This window comes from Microtus ochrogaster, linkage group LG1 (assembly GCF_000317375.1).
Source record: "Microtus ochrogaster isolate Prairie Vole_2 linkage group LG1, MicOch1.0, whole genome shotgun sequence".
Lineage (NCBI taxonomy): Eukaryota > Metazoa > Chordata > Mammalia > Rodentia > Cricetidae > Microtus > Microtus ochrogaster.
The window spans coordinates 6,396,646-6,419,129 of NC_022027.1; the positions used below are offsets into that span (position 1 = coordinate 6,396,646).

A 22,484-nucleotide genomic window follows, 5' to 3' on the forward strand; every position below is an offset into this window, starting at 1 on the left:
CCACCACCACCACCACCACCATTACCACCACTGCAGCCACCATTGCCACCACTGCCATCACCACCACCACCACCATCACTACCACCACCATCACTACCACCACCACCTTCACATTCTGGGAATTCTTAAGGATATGGATTTCTGACAAAACTTTACAGAGACCATGGAATTTAATTATAGAACTCTGTGTCTTTAAAAAAATATAAGTTTTATCACAAACACTAGGCAGCCAAGGTCATAGGAGTCACAATCTTCTCAAACAGCAGATACCAGGGAGGTGGGAAAACAGCTTTTTAAAAGCAACTCTTAATGTCTCCTGTAACAGTCGCTTCTAAGTTGTGTTCTGTGGAACGCCAGTTCTCTGATGTGTTTATTGATAGGCGTTACACAGAAGGAGTTCCCGTAGATAAAACTATCTGGGAAAGGGTGAACATTTTCAAGAAGATTCAAACATGCTTATCACAGGATTTCTCAGAACTTTTATTTGCTAGTGAGAACTATGACTCTCTAAAAAGGGTATTAAAAATAAACCTTTGACTTCACTTTGGAAAAGTATTTTTCTTTTCAAGCAAGAACTAGTGTTCTGAAAACTACACTTTGGGGAACAGCAAGCCAGGGCAGTCTGCCTGAAAGTGCCAATGTTTAAAATAGAAATTAAAAATAGAGTTTTCCCGTTGTTAGACTAGCTTTAAAGAAAAAGCAAAACAAACAGCAGCAGCAAACCAGTTTCCCTCCTCCTAGCACCCATAATTTTATGTCTTTAGGTAGAAATTACACACGCACACATATAAACCAATAAAACTAAGTGCCAGGTGTGGTAACACACAGCTGCAGCACTCAGGAGTCTGAGGCAGGAGGATTTCAGGTTCAACACTTTGGGCTATCTACATAGGGAGACACTACCCTACATCAGGGTCCTACCAAACTAACCAGCCAAACATATAATCAAGCAGTCGGTGCTGAGATCTAAGTGTTCTACCATACCATTAGATAGCAGTTAAAATATTCAGGCAGCTTAATTTTATTTTAAAGTCAGCATTACTATATTTTAATTGCACTACATTTTAAAAGAAATGTCATCTTGAGTGAAGAACGAAGTTTACATACTTGTGAAGTAAAATGAGTCTTCTTTAAGTTCTTGGAAATTGGGGCATTCGCAAGTTCATTGTTGCTCTTGTTTTTGTTTTGAAACATGAACATCCCTTCCCTGTGTAGCCAATCCCTCTGTACCTGTGATGCCGCCCCCGCCCCCCCTCTATGATTGGCTCCATTTCAGACTCGCTTTGCCCGGTTCTTACCAGTAGCTGTGCTGATAGCCCAACCTAACATCTGTGGGGTTCTCCACAGTACCTGCAGGCTAGAATAAATTATTTGAGATTTGTTTTTTAAGCTTCTCTTTTTCTTTCTATTTTCTGACCCAGCTTTGTTCCCCTGGTGTCTGCACTGTGTGTGTGTGTGTGTGTGTGTGTGTGTGTGTGTTGGGGGTGAGTTAGATTCAACGCTGAGCTAGCACTCAGTCCCTGCTAACATAGGGACAGTAGATGGCCTCAGTATGGAGGGTCCCCCAGACAGTTTCCATTACATATGATGTAGGAGCAGAACTCCACCTAGCCAGAGAGGAAGAAGACGTGGAACAAGGTGAGGGGTCTGAGACCACTCAGACGGCACACTTCCCTCCACAAATGGCCTGCTGGAAAACACACACATGGGAAAGTGCAGTATTCTCACTCAGCAGCCGAGACGATGAACTTCTGCCACTCCACACTGCTAGGGCTCCTACGACAGAACGCAGCTGTCGGTAGGATACAGTCGGCCCTGCAGTCCCGGGATTGTGCAGATCAGACTCTGCCCCCAAGAACAATTGCTTAGTCCAGGCTTCCTTTGTGTATCATGGATGGTCTATATGGTGGCCATTTCCTCACTAAAAACCTTCTTGAGACTTTTTCTGATCACCCATTTAAAAACACAGCTCTGGGTCAACAAGATGGCTGAGCAGGAAAGGCGCCTGCCACTAAGTCTGACGACCTGAGGTTGCTCCCATAGGACTCAATGGAAGAAGAAAATAGACTCTTGTAACACACACACACACACACACACACACACACACACACACACACACACACACAGAGTAATAAAATTAAAAGAGAAACACAATTGCAATTCTCCCGCCAGCAGGCCTTCTGTATCTCTTGCCAGCCCAGGCCAGCCAGCATCCTACTTAATTTACTATGGCTCATTCCTCCATTAGGGTATAAGCAGCCCAAGGTCAGGGCGTTTCCCCTATTTATTTGGCTCACTGCTGAATCCCCAGCATCTAGAAAGGGGGTTAACCAAAGTATCGACTTTAACTGTTGTGTAGTAGTTTCCACACAGATTCAAACATTCCATCCTATAGGAAGCTCTTTAAATGGGAAGATAAGTAACTCAAAATGGCTTCGATGATCTTTCGGGAATTCACCAAGACCAGCTAGCCTGGGTCTGAAAAAGCATGGGATAAAACCGGACTTACATAGCGGACAATGAAGACTACTGAGAACTCAAGAACAATGGCAATGGGTTTTTGATCCTACTGCACATACTGGCTTTGGGGGAGCCTAGGCAGTTTGGATGCTCAACTTACTAAACCTGGATGGAGGTGGGGGTTCCTTGGACTTCCCACAGGTCAGGGAACCCTGATTGCTCTTCAAGCTGATGAGGGAGAGGGACTTGATCAGGGGAGGGGGAGGGAAATGGGAGGCGGTGGTGGAGAGGAGGCAGAAATCCTTAATAAATAAATAAATTAAAAAAATGGCTTCAGAAAGTCTCTGAAACTGACAGCACTGACTAGTCCCTCCCTAGCGTAAGTAATACACCAAGAATAAGTAATGAAGACAGCTAAGAGTCCCTCTCAGAAGGAAGGAAACTGAGTTGGAAAAAAAAATACTCAGACCAGACCAGTAGCCTGGAGGAAGCAGAAACCAGCCGAACTGCCTGGAAGAGGGTTAGAGCAGAGTAACCCGGACAGGCCTCTCTCCAATCTGCTAAGCTGCCTGCAGGCTACACACTGTGCTCCAGTTTCCCGGCTTTGGGAACTGTGAGCCATACTGGGGTGGACCCTGCAGACGAAGCTGCCTTTGGGTCATTTCTGCTCCAGGAAATAACCCGTCACCTACACTCCTGGAAGCAACCCCAGTAAAACGCATTGGTTCTCTAAGTGAGACCTTGGTGGTGTCTGCACTTCGGTTTGTCACGGGTTCCCTGTCCAGGGCCAGAAGATGTGTGTCTGTGTGTCATTTCACAACAAATCCTCACAAAATCCCTCTGAGAGATTGATGTGGGAGTCCCCTCTGTATTGGTTAATAAAGAAACTGTCTTGGCCTGTGATAGGGCAAAAGAGTAGAGCTAGGTAGGGAAAACTAAACTGTATGCTGGGAAAAAGGAGGTAGAGAGAGGGAGAAGCCATGGAGCCACTGCCAGAGACAGACATGTTTGCAGGTAGGCCACAAACCTCGTGATAAAATATAAAATACTGGAAATGGGTTAATATTAGATGTAAGAATTAGCTAGCAATACGCTTAAGTGATTGGCCAATCAGTGATTTAAATAATACAGTTTCTGTGTGATTATTTCAGGAGTCTGGGCGGCCAGGAAAACAAACAAGCAGCCTCCTACTAGAAGACACAATTGCTATCTTTGCTCTACAGATAAGGAGGTCGGAGCTTATTTGCCCAGAGTCGGAAAGAACAGAGTGGCAGAGAGAGGGTGGACGAGCGAGAACGGAGTGTGTGGACAAACTGGAACTGCTTTTTTTTTTTCTGGGATGATCTTTTTTAAAGCCACAAACTGTACATGAGGGGTAACATGTCTTCCACATTAGAGTGCATGAGAGCTACAGTGTAAGCACGTGATCAGAAAAGCGTTCCTCTGATCAGCCAAATCCATTCCTGCTTGAATCTCTGAACTTGTGAGTGGTTGCCTCGCGCTGCAAACGGCACTCGTTGCCAGCAGAAGTTTTGAGGTGAGGGACTACTCTGGAGTATTGGGTGAGCCACGGTTATCCCACAGGTCCTCCAAAGACGAAGGTGGGATAGCCGTCAGGAGGACAGGCTTGGCTATGATGCTCTGAAGAGGCAAGTGCAGTGAGCCGAGGTATAAAAGCTGGGGAAGGCAAGGAACAGAGTCTCCCTTCGGAGCCCTACAAGGAGTCAGTGAGACCGGCTGACTTGGGACTTCCAAACTCAGGACAGCCTGGAAGTAGATCCGCGTGGCTTAAAGCTGGTATTGAGGCTTGTAATGGATAACCACAACAATAGGAGACAAATACAACAAACTACCCTTCAACAACCCCGACTTAAAAAATAATGTACCAGCCGGGCGGTGGTGGCGCACGCCTTTAATCCCAGCACTCGGGAGGCAGAGGCAGGCGGATCTCTGTGAGTTCGAGACCAGTCTGGTCTTCAAGAGCCAGTTCCAGGACAGGCTCCAAAACCACAGAGAAACCCTGTCTCGAAAAAAAAAAAAAAAAAAAAAAAAAAAGTAAAAAAAAAAAATGTACCTAGGGTATATAGAGTGGGAGGCGCTTGGCTTGGCCAGTAGTCCTGGGCCACAAAGAATGCTGCTGGGTTTGTAACCACACTGGAGGATCATCTGTAAAACGTTTTCAATAATGTCTCTTAGAAGTTGTTGTACAGATTAAGGAATATACTTTACATAAAATTGAGCTTATTCCTAGCAATTATTTTTTCTAAAATATTTACTTTGTGACACCACAAAGTTGAAAAAAGCCCATATAGGTACACATGGAGAAGACATGATTACAGGATGGTGATTACACAATTAGAAGCACGAATGTCTGTCAGCTAACGTGTGCATCCAATAAGTGGAAGGCACTCTTGTAGGACGCCTGAATTTCCGAAGAGCACGGGAGTGCTGTTAGCACACGTCACAAACACGACCCTACAGAACGCTTCTCAGCAGCGCTCAAGGAGCACTGCGTGCTACAGTGTGAAGCTCTCGGAACGTGACTGGTTGGAGTCTTCCCAGATACACAAATAATCTCTGTCGGAAGCGCTCCAGGCTGCTGCTTTAACCACTGGTTACAGCAGCACTATGCTGCCATGCGTCATGTCCTTCAAACAGACGGGGATCAAACTGTCCCGCATAGCAGCTTTCGAGTCTAACCCTATCTGCACACAGCAAACGTCTGTCCAACCTGCTTCGCCGGCCCTTTGCTGTCAATGTAGGGAACTGGCTCGTTGTACGTCCTTGCATTTGTGTGAATGAACTTGGCGTAATTGACACGTCTTCTGTCCACACATGGTTTTGAGTGTTGTGTGCTTTTTCCAGGACTTTTTTCAGGTTTGATTTCTTCTTTTTTTTCAGTTATGCCTGCTATACCAGCATCTTCTAGTTTATGCTGTCTGAAAAACATGATTGAGTAGTAAATTATTTATCACAATAAGCATCTCATTAGTTGCAAACAATTAAAAGATAAAAATCTAAGTATATTTCAAGCATTAGTAAAGACAATTTAGATTTTAGCAATGGTTTTGCTAGGCTATGCTATTAAAATTTGACATGGGAGTATCTTCTCACTCTAAATCATGTAGGGAATAGAGGGATCTAGTTAATAGTGATTATTCACCAGGGCATACTAGCATAGTGAGCAAACTCTCCTTTTCTCCGAGTAGAGTACTGACTTGATTGTGCTATAGGTCGTGTTTGGAGTATCCATGCATGGGATAGGTGTCATGCTAATCTGAACACACCCTTAAAAGCTTTATTATTGAACTGGGGTGACAGCTGAAGGGGCAGGAGCAGGTGGGAGCACTTGCCTTACACGTACCTGAGTTCAAGTCTCAGCACGCATGTAAAAAGAGTATGCAAGCTTCTGCAGCCCTCAGGCTGTGGAAGATAGAGGTGGGAGGATCATGGGGCTTGCTGGCAGTCACGCTATATCCAGGTTCAGTGAGAGAATTTTCTCAAGCGATAAGGCAGAGAACGGTAGAATGAGCACCAGCATCCTCCTCTGACTTCCAATCCAACATTGGCACCTTTAGCCCACCCTGACATGTATATACAACACACAGAAGACAGACAGACAGACAATTGATAGTTAGATAGATGATGGATGGTAGAATATAGATTGATAGATGACTGAGAGATAGATAGATGTTTGATAGATGATAGGTAGATGATAGATTGAGAGATATGATTGAGAGATAGATAGCTGGATGACAGATAGATAGATAGATAGATAGATAGATAGATAGATAGATAGATAGATGAAACTAAAAAGTTTCTATGTTAAGAGCTGCCTTTCATGGTTTATACTTAGATAGTTCAAGCATCTGGACTTAATTTTAAAAGCACATTTGGAAAACATATCACCAAATGTCTTTCTACTTTTGAGAAAATACCTCTGTGCAGGTGAAACAATCATTTCAATCTCAGTATTCTTTGCTTCTGATACTTTTAGACTAGATGAGGTAGCACATACTTGTTATTCCAGCACAGGCAGAGAGAGGTGGATCTCTGTGAGTTCAAGGCCAGCCTGGTCTACACAACCAACAAGATCCAGGCCAGCTAAAGCTACCATCTCAAAAAAATTTTGCAAGAAAAATATTAAAGATATACTTAAAATATTTCATAGACCATGGGAGAAAAACTCTTTAAAGTTCAAGGACCATTAGAGTCTGGATGAAAAATGAGAGGGAGACAAGCTTAAATCTTGGAAACATAAGGAAGATGCATAAGAGGAGAAGGAAATCAAACTGAGCTAGAGATAAGTCTGCAAGCAGCTGCATTTGGGGGCTACGGGAGCAGGAGGATATTTGAGGAGAAAGAGAACGCCCTCAGTGTAGGCCAAGTGTGCTTAGGACTTTGGCTGGATTCAACCTCACCCACCTCTATCTGAGGATGGTGTGGCATTCTGTGCTCTGTCCCCATGGAGCACCTCCACTTTCATTGTGACTCCATCCTCTGACATTCAAGGGCCACTTGAAAAACCCTATAATCCCTCCATAGACACCCACAGATCAGCAGCAAGAGTCTTTTAAACTTCTCCTAGGCTGAGAAGTTGTGCCTATGCCTAATTGAATTGAGGTCACTTCTGACACTCCATTTGTACATGAACACACAGGGTCCCAAGACTGAACACCAAGAAACATTGAGTTGGTGCACAACCTGACAAACTGGGGTAACAACAAACAAAGATTCAAATACCCACTCAAGAGTGACCACATATCCATATCAAGAAATACCAGCAGTGACTAAATTCCAGATACCTCACTCCTATTGCAAACATACAAACAACATGGAAAAACCAAGATGATATGTCTCTTCTAGAGATTAGAACCCATAGCACAATGATCCCCAAGAAAATCAACTTGGCTGGTGCACAAGGTAATAATTTCAAAATTGCAATTATAAATATGTCCAAGGAACTCAAAGAACATGTGAGTAAATGCCTGAATGAAGTCTAGGAAGCACAAACATCTTGAATAATCATGAAAACAATTCAAGATATGAAAAGAGAATAATAAGCTTAAATAAAACGACATGAAAAACTCAAGAAGTCAAACAAAAAACTCAGAGTTAAGCTTAACTTATGGACCACATGGAAGAGAGAATATCAGATCTTGAAGACACGGTAGAGGAACACATTCAGTCTAAAAAAATGTTGAGCCCAACATGCAGAATCTCTGGGTCACTCTATAAAAAGGCAAAGGTACGAATAATAGGTGATTCTCAACCTTCTTATGCTGCGACCCTTTAAGACAGTCCCTTATGCTGTAGCGATCCCCAACCTTAAAATTATTTTCATTGCTACTTCATAACTGTGATGTTGCTATTGTTATGAATTGTAATGTAAATATCTGTGTTTTCCAATGGTCTTAGGCAACCCCTTGAAAGAGGCATTTGACACTGCTCCCTCCCAGAGACTTGAAACCCACAAGTAGAGAACTGTGGGTGTAGAAGAATGAGAAAAGTCTCAGTACAGAGGCACAGAAAACATTTCAACAAAATCATGAAAAAGTTACTAACTTTATGAAAAAAAAAGATGCTTATTAAGGTAAAAGAGGGATAAAGAACACCAACTAGACAGGACCAAGAAAGAAAGCCTTTGTGTCACATAATAAAACACCAAATACACAAGACAAAGAAAGTGCATTAAAGTGGCAAGAGAGGAAAGGCACTTGCTGATAAAAGCATTGGCACTAGAATAACAATGGACTTTTCAGTAGAGACTTCCAAAGCCAAACGGACCCTAGACTAATGTGCTATACGTCCTGAAGGACTACAGATGCCATCCCAGAGTATAATACCCAGAAAAATTACCAGTCATATTTAATCTACCACCCCCCTCCCAAAAATACAGACTAACAGACTAGATTAAAAAACAGGGTCCAAGCCGGGCGGTGGTGGAGCACGCCTTTAATCCCAGCACTCGGGAGGCAGAGGCAGGCGGATCTCTGTGAGTTCGAGGCCAGCCTGGTCTACAAGAACTAGTTCCAGGACAAGAACCAACAAAGCTACAGAGAAACCCTGTCTAGAAAAATTAAAAAAAACAAAACAAAACAAAACAAAAAACAGGGTCCATCTTTTTTGCCTCTAAAAAGCACATCTCACCTATGGTAGTTTGAATGTAATTGGTCCCCATAAAGTCGAAGGAGTGGCACTGTTAGGAGGTGTGGCCTTATTGGAGTAGGTGTGACCTTGTTGGAGGAAGTGTATCACTGTGGTGGCAGGCTTTGAGTTTCTTTTGCTGAAGTTTGCTCATTGTGACCTTGAGACCATTTTCTGTTGCCTTCTGATCAAGAGGAAGCCAGCACCACACCTGTCTGCACACTGCCATGCTCCCCACCATGACGATAATAAACAGAACCTCTGAAACTGTAAGTGAGCCACCTCAATTAAATGTTTTCTGTTCTAAAAGCTGCCACAATCATGGTGTCTCTTCATAGCAATAGAAACCTTAAGACACCACTTTATGGTAAAAGCTTGGCAAAGGGCAATCCTAGCAAATGAAACTGAGTACGAGCAGGCATAACTATACTAACATATGACAAGGAGACTATAAACATTGCAACTGATAAAGGAAATTCAAATAATCATAAAGACATGCTTTAAAAACCTATATGCCACTAAACATGAAAATCTAAAAGAAATAGATGAAGTCTAGACATATGTGACCTACCAAAGTTAAATAAAATGGAGCAAATAATTTAAATAGACCCATAACAACCAATGAGATAAAAGCAGTAATATAGATTCCCCCCTAATAACAAAACCCAGTAATATCTGCATATAGCTCAAAAGTCCACCAGAACTTCTTGAGCTGACACTAACACCCCCTAAATTATTCTGTAAAATAGAAAAGGAAAGAACAATTCTAAATTCTATTTTTAAGCCGACATTGCTCTTACACAAAAAGACAAAAAGAGCAGACAAAGATTTAACAAAAAAAGAAAGAAATTATAGGCCAATCTGATGAACACAGACACAAAAATAAAAATTCTCAATAAAATATTTTTGCAACAGAATTCAAAAGCACATCAAAAAGATTATCTACCATGATCAAGTTGGCTTCATTCCAGAGATGGAGGTGTGGTTCAAATGCATAAATCAATAAATATAATATGAGCCAGGCATGGCAGCACATGATTTTAGGAAGGCAGAGGTAGGCAGGTCTCTGAGTTTGAGAGCAGTCTAGTCTTCATAGTGAGTTAAAAGCCAACTAGAAATACATAGTAAGACCTTTTTTTTAAAAAAAAAGTAAAAAATAAAAATAAACAAATACATGTAATCTACCACATAAAATGACCTAAGGACAAAAACCACATGATCACCTTATTGGACTTAGAAAAGGTCTTTGACAACATTCAAGTCCCTTCATGACCAAAGTTTTGGAGAATCTATGGATATAGAGGATATATCTCAACTTATTAAAGGGAACAAGCCACCCAACATCAAGTTAGAGATAAACACAAAGCATTGCCACTAACATCAAGCACATGACAAGGATGACATCTCATCATCCCTGTTGAGCATAGGGCTTGAAGTCTTAGCTAGAGCAATAATACATGTGAAGGAGGGTGATGTGAAAGAAAGAAGTCAAAGTAGGCTTATTTGAAGATCTGATCCTATACAAGAAAGACCCTAAGTATTTCTTTCTCAGTATGCACTGAGAAGCAATTCTAATCACTTACAGTGTGTGCATGTGTATAGAATAATACATATGAACAAATCTAAGGGAGTAAGAGAGTTGTATTTAAGATATTGAAGAGATTGAAGAAAGAAACTAAAGAAGATGGAAAGATATCCCATGTTCATGGATTGGCAGGATTAATAGTGTAAAAATTGCTACCATATCAAAAGCAATTTATAGGTTAAATGCAACCTCTATCAAAATTTCAACACAATTCTTCAGAGAAATTGAAAAATTAATCTTAAAATTTATATGACCATACACACACAGAGATATAGACACAGTCACAGATGCACAAACACACACATACACACATACAACAGTAAAAACAATTCTAAGCAATAGAAGAACTGCTGGAGGTATCATATGCTATAGAACTATAGTAACAAAAATAGCATATCACTGTTATAAAAACAGACATGATCAATGAAATAGGATTGAGGACCCCAGTATAAATCCACACAATAAGTCCACAAAGAGGCCAAAGTTACACCCTAAAGAAAAGGTAGCACCATCAAAAAGTTGTGCTGGTAAAATTGGATAGCAACATATAGAAGAAAACTAGATACTTATCTCCCACCCTGCACAAAACTCACCTCCAAATGAATCAAGTACAATAACTTAAGACCTAGTAGCCTGAATCTGATAGAAGAGAAAGTAAGCAATAGGTCTGAATTTACCAGGACAGGAAAGGACTTTCTTAACAGAAGAGGGATAGACAAACTGGGCATGAAACAAAAATGCTTCTATTCAACAAAGGACATCATCATTCAAGTGAAGAAACAGCTAACAGAATGGGGCAAAGTCTTTAGAAGCTACATATCTCACAACGGATTACTATCTAGAAGACTGAAAAACTGAAAGAGCTAAACATTAAGAAAATAAATAACCTAATAAAAATAAGACATGGAAGTAAACAATTTTCAAAAGATGGAATACAAATGACTAAGGAACGTTTCCAAAAACAGTTCAACACCCTTAGACAATTAAAACTACTTTGAGATATCATCTTACTCTAATAAGAATAAAAATAAAATGACAGAAGAGCTAAGATGAAAAAATGGCAGAAGAGTTGTTGTAGATACGGAAAGAAGAAGACTAACTGCTGAGGGGGGATTAAATCAAGACCAGATAAGTAAGTAAAATAGACCTATATTTGCTAAAGAAATAGAAACAGTCATCAAAAGTCTCCCAACTAAAAAAAAATTCCAGGACCAGATGGTTTCAGCTCAGAATTCTGTAAGATTTTCAAAGAACTAATACCAATACTCCTCAAATTGTTCCACACAATAGAAACAAAAGGTACATTGCCAAACTCTTTTTATTAGGCAACAATTACCCCGATACCCAAACCACATAAAGAATTACTAAGAAAGAGAATTATAGACCAATCTCACTCATGAACATTGATGCCAAAATACTAAATAAAATACTGACAAATCAAATTCAAGAACACACCAGAAAGCTCATCCACCAAGATCAAGTCAGCTTCATCCCAAAGATGCAGGAGTGGTTCAACATACAAAAATCTGTCAATGTAATACATCATATAAACAAACTGAAAAATAAAAACCACATCATCATCTCATTAGATGCTGAAAAAGCCTTCATCAAAATACAACATCCCTTCATGATAAAGGTCTTGGAGAGAGCAGTGATACAAGGAACATACCTAAACATAATAAAGGCAATATACAGCAAGCCAATAGCCAACATCAAACTAAATGGAGAGAAACTCACAGTGATCGCACTGCAATCAGGAACAAGACAAGGTTGTTTTCTCTCTCCAGGTCTATTCAATATAGTTCTTGAGGTTCTAGCTAGAGTAATAAAACAACAAAAGGAAATCAAGGGGATGCAAATCAGAAAAGTACTATTTGCTGATGATATGATAGTTTACATAAGTGACTCCAAATATTCTACCAAGGAGCTCCTACGACTTATAAACACTTTCAATAATGTAGCAGGACACGAGATTAACTAAAAAAATTCAGTAGCCCTTTTATACATAGATGATAAGTGGGCTGAGAAAGAACTCAGAGAAACATCACCCTTCACAATAGCCACAAATAGCATAAAATATCTCGGAGTAACTCTAACCAAACAAGTGAAAGACCTATTTGACAAGAACTTTAAATCTTTGGGGGGGAGGGGGGATTGAAGAAGACACAAGAAAATGGAAAGACCTCCCATACTCTTGGGTATGTAGAATTAACATAGCAAAAATTGCAATCTTACAAAAAACAATCCACAGATTCAATACAATGCCCATCAAAATACCAGCAAAATTCTTCACAGACCTTGAAAGAACAGTACTCAACCTAATATGGAAAAGCAAAAAACCCAGGATAGCCAAAACAATTCTGTACAATAAAGGAACTTCTGGAGGCATCACAATCCTGACTTCAAACTCTACTACAGAGCTACAGTACTGAAAACAGCCTGGTATTGCCATAAGAACAGATAGGAGGGCCAATGGAACAAAATCAAAGACACAGATATTAATCCACACACCTACAAACACCTGATTTTTGATAAAAAAGCAAAAAATACAAAATGGAAAAAAGAAAGCATGTTCAACAAGTGGTGCTGGCATAACTGGATATCAACATGGAGAAGAATGAAAATTGATCCATATCTATCAACATGCACAAAACTCAAGTTCAAATGGATCAAAGACCTGAAAATAAATCCAGCCACACTGACCATCATAGAAGAGAAAGTGGGAAGAATACATTAGCATGGCACAAAAGACTACTTCCTAAATATAACCACAATAGCACAGACAGTGAGAGAAAAATTGATAAATGGAAACTTCTGAAATTAAACATCTTTTTTAAAGCAAAAAACATAGTCAACAGGATAAAATGGCAATCTACAGAACGGGAAGATATCTTCACCAACCCCACAACAGATAGAGGGCTGATCTCTAAAATATACAAAGAACTCAAGAAACTGGTCACCAAAAGAACAAATAATCCAATAAAAATATAGTGTACAGACCTAAGCAGCAAACTCTCAATCAAGGATCTAAAATGGCTGAAAGACATTTAAAGAAATGCTCAACATCCTTAGCCATCAGAGAAATGCAAATCAAAACCACTCTGAGTTTGCATCTTACACCTGTAAAAATGGCCAAGGTAAAAAAGACCGATGACAACTTATGTTGAATGGATGTGGGGTAAAGGGAACACTCCTGTATTGCTGGTGGGAGTCCAAACTGGTAAAGCCCCTTTCAATATCAGCATGGTGATTTCTCAGAAAATTAGGCAAGAACTTTTTCAAGACCCAGCAATAGCACTTTTGGGTATATACCAAAAAAATGCTCATTCATACCATAAGATTATGTGCTCAACTATGTTCATAGCAGCATTGTTTATCACAGCCAGGACCTGTTTACAACCTAAATGACCCTTGACCAAAGAATGGTTAAGAAAAATGTTTGTAAATTTACACAATGGACTACTACACAGCAGAAAAAAATGACATCTTGAAATTTGTGGGCAAATGCATGGAGCTAGAAAACATCATATTGAGTAAGGTAACCCAGACCCAGAAAGACAAATATCATATGTAATCACTCATAAGTGTCTTTATTATATAAAGCAAAAAAAAACCAGCCTATAATTCTCAATCCTAGTGAACCTAGACAATAAGGACTCTAAGAGAGACATACATAGATCTAATCTACATAGGAAGTAGAAAAAGACAAGATCTCCTAAGTAAATTGGGAGCATGGGGACCATGGGAGAGAGTAGAAAGGCAGGTAGAGGAAGGGAGGGGAACAGAGAAAAATGTATAGCTCAAAAAAATTAATTTAAAAAAAAAATAAAGATTTGTTGACCTCAGAATGGAAACCAGAAGATGTGATATACTGGGGAAGAGGTTTTTTTTTGGGGGGGGGGAGAAAATATGGATGCCATCAAAGTTGATAGATTCTAACAGGAGAGACTTCTTGATTAGAAGTGGCGATACTTCATCAAGGAGAATGACTGTTCAATGTAAATTAACTTACAAGTCTAACAAATGTTTTTCATTTGATCAGATATAACTTGCCAAAAAGGAAACTCCCCAAATATAGGGTTGGGTCAGTGTTTTGTTTTAGTCTCTCTAGGAGAATGAATGCATGCAACTAAGGAGTCCAAAGACCAATGGACAAATGAGACATCTAAAGCAAAAGGATGAATCATCTAGAAAGAATGTCCCAAGAAAAAGAGTAAATTGGCCTATCAGTATATCACATTGCCAACAGGATAAAATTTTATAAATCTTTCCAAATATTTGTTTCTGCTGTTCTCTACAGACATATAAGTCAAATGATCTTTTGGAGTTCCAGTCCAACTAAAAATTAAAGTTGGCTTTGGAGTTGAAGTGTGGCTCTTTCCTTCTCTAAACACAAGTATACTTATTAAAGTAAAATTCAAAATTTCTGTCTCATTCAGAAGAGTTACCTGATATGGGACAGAAGAAAAACCAAAATTATGGGACTATTCTATTGCCACTAATATCATGCTCTTTTGGTTTTATTTAGACTCTTTAACACTTTTCTTAAGGTATAAGTACTATCTCATAATTTATAAAACATATATACATATTAAACTTCTGTCATGATATTAATGGTCATAGAGAGTACTAATTCTAGAAAAAGGCCTCATCTAAATTCTTGTACATGATTTGGTGTTTAAGTCTCTATCACATAACTAGAAATTAAGTTTATGTAGTCTGCATGTAATTAACAAATTGTGGCCCTTTGACCTCTTTGATATCTGCTGCACGTGATATTTAAAATGTTTAAGTTTTCTGCAGTGAACCATGATCATTTCTAACAATCATCTTTGAAGTTTTCCAAAGGAGGATGGGGCCCCACATCAATGATTCCACTTGGATTGTGCCAGCACCACTAAGCTAACAAACACTACCCAAAGATCACCTTTGGACTGCAAACTGCTAAGAAGAATTTCAAGGTAACTAATTGAGATGCTTCAGCTTCATGCCTTACTCCAGCCAGGACTTCAGGTAAGCCCTACACTTTCCCATTACACAGGGACTGGATAACAAAGGGTATATAGCTAGCTCTCCCAGGACTTGGCCATTATTTCAATTTCCTCAGAGTCCCCTAGTGATGCCATTACCCCACAGATAGCAGGAAGTTATTTTAAGAACATGATACCCACATTCCCAAGAAGTGGATGGATGGTTTTTGGTCATTCAGTGGTTTATAGATATTTGTCATTGTTTATTGGGGTTGGTTACAAGTTTTTATTGGTAATGGTCAGGGAAAATAAGCTGAACAAGGGAGATTATATCCAGGGATCTTGTTTGTGAAAAGAAAAAAGGGGGATATAGAAATGATAGAATAAAAGAGTAGATTAATGAATCAAATTTTAACCCTCCCCTGCCAAAAAAAAAACCCAATTATTAGCCTTAAATATTTTAAAATGTTTTACAATTGGTATGGATTTTATATATTGATATAAATTTGAGATTATTCTTATTATACTATATATATATTCTACTCTTGTTTAAGATATTTTTGTATATTGATACAAATTTAAGGTCATTTTTGTTAGAACATAATCAATGTGTGTTTCTACTTTGTTGAAGGTATTGTATCTATGTAGATCACTTAACAATGTAATGTAAATTCCTAGGCCTTGAAAGTTATTATTACAAACTATCTAGGATAATAAAGAAATACAGGTTAGTAGTTAGTCACCTATTATAATCAAACTTGTAGCCACGTTAGGATGTTTTCAAGGTCAGACAGAGATATATTTTAGATAGACAGGTGGTCTTCAAACACTTCAGAGAGCTACATAATATGGCATTTAAGATGTTTTAATAATACAAGGTGTTTTATGTCAATGAGCCATGTGAGCTTTTAGCAGCAACAATCTACTTTCAGAGAAGATGATGGGCATCAAAATAACTCCATATGGAATTTGCTTTTTTTGTGTCAAAAGATAGCCACTGGGCAAGAAACTACCCTTACCTCAACTGCCAACAGTATTCTGTTCAAATTGGATAAGCAGAACAAAAAAGAAAATGACTGTCAAGCTTTGCCAAGACAAAGTAGGAAAGCCCTTCAAAAATCCTGTTTATCAGAAAAGTCTGTCAGATATTCTAGGTGGGTAGGTCAGAGATGGATGCCCCAGAATTGCAGAGAAACCATTGATGACTATCCAGGCATACAGAAGTATCTATTGTTTCTAATGTCTTAGAATTTGTTTGCTCTGCACTTCCTGTTTACTCAGGTAATATTTTATCCTTCTCAGATCTTTGATGAGGGTTGAAGACTAGATAGTTATGCCATCTTCTTTGTTACCAAATTCAAAAAAATTACACAAGAGATGTAAAGTTTATAAAGGCTTATAGAAATGAAGATTTAAGTTGTTTTATCTAAGAAAACGTTTTAATGTCTAAAAATATATTTTTAGATTGGTAATACCAGTTATAATAGAAAATGGTTTAGATTCACAACTTTGGACTCACCAAGATAGGATAGAATATAGAGTATTTTTTCCAAATTTACCAAATACAAATGGACTGAACATTATGAATGTAATTCTTACTTCATCATTGTATATATTTTTACTTGTTAGAGCTAAAACTTTTCCTTTTAATTTAAATAAAAGGGGGAAAATGTTGCATGAGAGAGAATAGGTGTGATTTCTGTGGAAAGAGAGGAACTCATGATGTATCTGGGTGTGTCAGGATATGCCAGGAAGACATGGAAGGAATTGGCTGCACAGTATTGAAAAGAGAGGTAAAGAGTCATGTGCAAAATGTAGATGAATAGAAGAGGGTCAATATAAGCTATAGGAGCTAGTTCAGAACGAGTCTAAGTTAAGGCCAAGCTTTCATAATTAAAAGAAGTCTCCATGACATTATTTGGTGGTCCAAAGAAAGCCTAACAAGAAAGACCAACTATGCATTATTAAATCAGCAACAGTAACAACAATAACAATGATTCCAGATTTACAGTGAAAAATGGGTAGTTCTGCTTTGCCTTAAACACAACTCTTAAAATATATCCCTACCTTACTTCAAAACAAAGCCAGCCCATCCTTTCTGTTGTGTCATTTTTCAATTAAAATCCTCAAATGGATTTATTTTACAATAAAATCTGGTGGCCTGATTATAGCTAGCGAACCAGCTAATGTCTTCAATCTCATCAAAGCATCTTCGTCCCCTGTTTTCCATTCTCTCTTCTCCTCATGGCACCTGCTCATGCTCTTCCTTACCAGTGCTCTTTCCTAGTTCCTGAGCAGCTGAAAAGTTACGTCCCCAGACACTTCCTGTATTTCCCTCCCCATGATTCTCTAGGCGTGTACAATCTTTCCATGGCTTTTACTGTAACTCAAATTGCATTCACCTAGTTCTTTGTTTTCAAGCGCCAACCAGAAATACCCTTACAAATCAGTAAGTCCCATGCAATGGGGAATATTTGGGTTGATCACTGTCTGCCTGACACCCAGATGCGTGCCCTGTTTATGTTTCAGTGATTACATACTTCAGGTGAATGCACAAGAATTGTTATCCATTCTGGCTTTGTTTTAGCTGTACACCTTTAACCCTCTCTCTTCTCCACATAAAAACACTATTCAGAGTCTTCGTGATTTCAGTTCCTTGATTCATAACGAAGACGCCTCTGCAAAGGATTTAGAAAAGCTGAGGGAAAGTATCTTCTAAGATGTTTCTAGTACATTCCCAGAGATGCAGATTTATCTAAAACTTTTGACTTTCCAGTTAATTTATCACTGTGAACTCCTTGGCATGGGTTTTCTCCATCTGTTGGTTGTAAGCCAGCAACACAGTTGTACTAGAATTAGATCCTTGAAGGGAAGAACTATGGATGGTGGCTTACATGCATACGCATTTACTGAGTACTGCATTGCAGGGTGTGAATGACTATAGATAGCAAATAAATGTGAAATACATGATTCTGTAGTAGCATCTTTGTACAAGGAAAATACAAACAAAACACTCATGAACCCGAGATCCTAGGTTCTATACCAGCAATGCAAACAATAGCAAACAAAACAAAAACAAATATACCCAAAACACATCAAACAGTAGTTAGGTTTGGTTGGAATCCCAATTCTGCCATTTAATATCTAAGGTTCCATTCCTTTACTTATATCAAAGAACAATAGCTATTGTGAAGGATTTGAGAGGAAGAAAGGAAGAATAAAGCTAAATCATTCAGCAGGTCTTTTCTTGCCGGGTGCTGCACGAGGCACCGAGGATACACAGAAAGAAAACAGGTGAAATTCCTGTCTTCACAGGGCTTACGATCTAGCGGCGGCAGATGAGAAATAAAACCGTCTGTTAGGCTGTGTCACATGGTAAGGAAGAAGAGGCATGCATGTATGTAGGAAGAGAGACTGCATATTTAGGTAGGGTGGGGACTGTATTGTGAAGGGGGTAACTGAAAAAAGAAAGGGAGGAATGGGCACAACTAAGTGGATATTTGAGGAAAGAACATTCCAGCAGAGCCTACTGTAACTGTCAGAACTCTGTATCAGAAATGTACCCATCCTTAGGACATGAAGCATGGTCTCTGAAGTAATAGCCCTGGTATCAGTGGTGGCCTTGTCAAATACAGGGCTCTGTAGGTGTAATTTACCCTATAATCTCAGAGGCTTGTGTCTGGGGACTTGTTTCAATTAGTTCTCTAGCTGGCCCACAGTAAGAGCCGCCGGTCTGACACAAACACCACTTTGGGAGCAGGTATCCTTGGCATCACACCTCTTCTACTGGCTGTACTACCTCCAAGGTACAGGTCACCACCCGACGGCCTTGTGAAGCAGGAGATTGATGGGGTCCCGGAGTTCCTGATTCAATGTGTTTGGTGTGAGGAGACCCAAAGAGATTTCATTTCTGCACATTCTTAGGTGATGCGGATGCTTGTCCGGGTGTGGGGGTCACTATAAGGATCACCAGAGAAGATTCGCAAGTGAGCTGCTGCATGTGGGAGCAGAGTCCTCTCAGAGAAGGCAGCATCTCTGAAGGTGGCACACAGAGACCTGAGCCAAACCTTTTTTTTTTTTTTTTGAGGCTGTCTCTTGAGAAGTCTGCAGAGAGAGTAGGGAAGCAGAGTGATGCCCATATCCTTGAGAAGCTGGTGAGGAAAAGAGAGGAAGTGATGAACAGGAGTAGAGTGGATAATTTCAAAAGCAAAGCCCAAAGAATTTGTCTATGCGTTAAAAGTGGAGTGTAAGGAATGATTATTTCAAGATGGCCTCAAGAATCTTACCAGGCGATGTGCTTGAAGTCCCTGGCACACAGTATGTGCTCAGTAAACGGTGCATTAAAAAAAATACTGTAATCACTCAACTTCTGAAAGCAGCGTGAGGAACCTTTTGGATAAAGTGTGTGGCCTGGATCATAGGTGCTGAGCCCCTCCTTGGGTCTCGCTTAACATTTTGCAAGAAAGGAAATGGTTTTCAGAAGGGGAAACAGAAAGCCGAACCCTGGCTGGGACTTACTGCTCCTTCTCCTCTCCCTCCATGGCCCCCTTCGGCCTGGCTCTTGGCGGCCAGGAAGGTCTGGAGAGAACACTGACCAACCCTTGCTCAGAGAGGGGCTCCAGAGCGCGGCCACTGTGACTCTGTGTTGCTAAGCGACCCAGCCTCAGGAGAAGCTGCAAGGGACTGGGTACTGTGCGCAGGCGCAGTAATTGCGTTCTGCAGGGAGTTCGCAGTCGGGCGGGGCTGGTCCCCAGCCGGAGGGAAAGAGCCCGCAAGTCTCTAGTTCCTATCTCCCGCCTCAGGTTGGGTGAGGAGTCTGAACCTAGCCAATCCTAGAGCCCTGTAGAGTCAGCCTAGCGGGGACCCGGCTGGTCTTGAGTGAGTAAGGATGGCTTCCAGGCCTTCCCGCCGCCTGGGAAACCTGCTTTCCATGAGCCTTTCTGCGCGCTGTGCAAGTCCTGATTCCCCTAGGGAAGCTTGGCAGCCACTTTACCGTGGTTTATGACAGAATCTCTGTCGCCAGACCTGTGGCGAGCTTTAAAATAGAACAAAGGAACGCTCCCCGCAAATGAGGCTCCCTGTGGTGCGTGCATCTGCCCTGTCAGAGCAGGGTTTCAGGGTGGGTGCAGGAGACTGCAGGTTTTGGCAGTTGGCGGTCAGACTAGCAAGCCTACATTTCCCCGAAGAGCTAGCTCTGGGGTGGGGTGGGAGGAACCTGACGTTCACCTTGGCCCTGGAATTTCTTACTTCATTTTACCATTGCTTCCCAGTTTCCACTACCAAAGCCAAACGTCTTTGGCACATGTGATAACTGAAGTGTTTTCCTGCATAGAGAAGGAAATGGGATTAGAGAGGTTTCTGTTGAACCGAGCTCTGCTGTGTATGAGGAGTGTGTGTGATCATGCGAAGCCGAAGTCAGCCTGCATATTTATATTCGCTTGGGACCGGTGTGGGCTAGTGGAGTCTGTCCTTAGACCTTTGTATGCACGTCCTAAGGTCCGGCCCGGCTTAGGAAAATAGATTGTAGAAAGATTTGACATTGCGCAACCTACATACTTGAGTGTGGACTGTGTTGTTAAAAAGCTGGAAGGGTGTGTACGTGATGGTGTGTGTGTGTGTGTGTGTGTGTTTCTGGAGGAGGGAGTGGGCAGGTAAGCAAATGTGGGGGAAGTGGAAGTGGGTTGCAGAACTGGAAAGCTAGGAAGGGAGGGGTCCTAGCGCACATTTGCTGAGCCAGGCATTCAGATCCACACTGAGATGCCTAGTTTTATCCTGAGTCAAACTGACTCCACGTAGGCCCTGGGAGCAGCAGGTGCTTGAGTTGTGGACCCATCTTACAAGCTTGCCCTTATGGAAGACATTGAGTATCTCGGAGCCCGAAGTTCTTCATTCCCAGAATCAGGAAACATCTAGTATAGATGGTTTCATAGATGCAGAGTAGAAGGTTTAATAGCTGGCGTTAGTTTGTACTGCTTTATCAAGTCAAGTGACCTGTACGTGGTGTCGAGGGAGCTTTTCAGTCATAAAGATGAATGAAGTAATGCTGTTTGCAGGAAAATGGATGCAAGTAGAGATACAGTAAGTGAATTAAGCCAGTCTCAGGCAAAATTAATGCGTCTTCTCTCCCTTGTGGTTCGTTCCTACATTTTATATAGTTACCCAAAACCATGTATGCATAAAACAAAAGTAGAAATAAAATCATCTAAATGACGACCGTGTGGGGATGAGAAAAAGGGGGTGCGGAGGTACAGGGGTGCATGTGATAAACACACAATATAAACCTGAACAAACTGTGTGGGTGCGTGTGTGACACCTTGCATTCCCACACAGAGACCAGAGGAGCATGTCATGTGTCTTCCTCTGAAGACAAGGCAATAAAGCCCTCCTGCTTGTCACTGTGAGACAGGACTTCACATCAGACAAGAAACTCCCAGGATCTGCCAGTCTGCACCCCCAGGACTGTGGTTACAGGAATTACATACATACTATATTTTTATATGGGTGCCAGGGATTTGAACTTGGGTCCTTTGTTTACACAGGAAGCACTCTTGCACACTGAACCATCTTTCCCAGGTCCACTGTATGAATTTTTTTTTAATTAAAAAACCATGCCAGCCGGGCGGTGGTGGCGCACGCCTTTAATCCCAGCACTCGGGAGGCAGAGGCAGGCGGATCTCTGGGAGTTCGAGGCCAGCCTGGTCTACAAGAGCTAGTTCCAGGACAAGCTCCAAAGCTACAGAGAAACCCTGTCTCGAAAAACCAAAAAAAAAAAAAAAAACATGCCTACCACTAGGTAGTTACAATCTTAGGGGTCTAAACCATTTGGATAGGAAAACTTTGGCAATAAAACTGCAGTGATATCTAACAAGCATTCTATTAACTAATCGACAGTTATGGGCATTGCATTTCAGTACTGATGATGATAGATATTCCAGCCATCCTTGGTGTTTTCTCTAGGAAACTGCACATTATGATTCAATAGTAATTACTGACTTGTTTATATAGAAAAGTACGAAACAGGTATTTGTTGTTCTGTTTTCTTTCACTCTTTGCTCTTTGAGGGGTCCACCCACCACTGAGCTCCCGAATAAACACACATGGAGTCTTATGAATGTCCGGCCTTAGCTCGGCTTATTTCTAGCCAGCTTTTCTTACATTAACCTTTCGCCTCTGGGCTTTTACCTTTCTCTTACTTCTGTGTGTCTTACTTTCACTCCTGCTCCGTGGCTGGCTGTGTGGCTGGGTGGCTGGCTGTGTAGCTCCGTGGCTGGCTATGTAGCTGGGTGGCTGGCTGTGTAGCTCCGTGGCTGGCTATGTAGCTG

General features: G+C 40.8%; 1 protein-coding gene across 1 annotated transcript in view; it reads right to left on the reverse strand.

Annotated features, from left to right (window-relative positions):
* The window catches only part of LG1H2orf73 (linkage group 1 C2orf73 homolog), a 36,942-nt gene extending 17,135 nt beyond the window's left edge, over nucleotides 1-19,807 (reverse strand). Inside the window, exons 1-2 of the mRNA XM_005359174.2 lie at nucleotides 19,681-19,807; nucleotides 5,192-5,399 (exon numbers count right to left, since the gene is read on the reverse strand). Coding sequence (XP_005359231.1) covers nucleotides 5,192-5,399; nucleotides 19,681-19,703 — 231 coding nt within the window. The 5' untranslated portion in view covers nucleotides 19,704-19,807. The remainder of the gene's footprint in view (nucleotides 1-5,191; nucleotides 5,400-19,680) is intronic.
* Nucleotides 19,808-22,484: the final 2,677 nt, after the last annotated feature.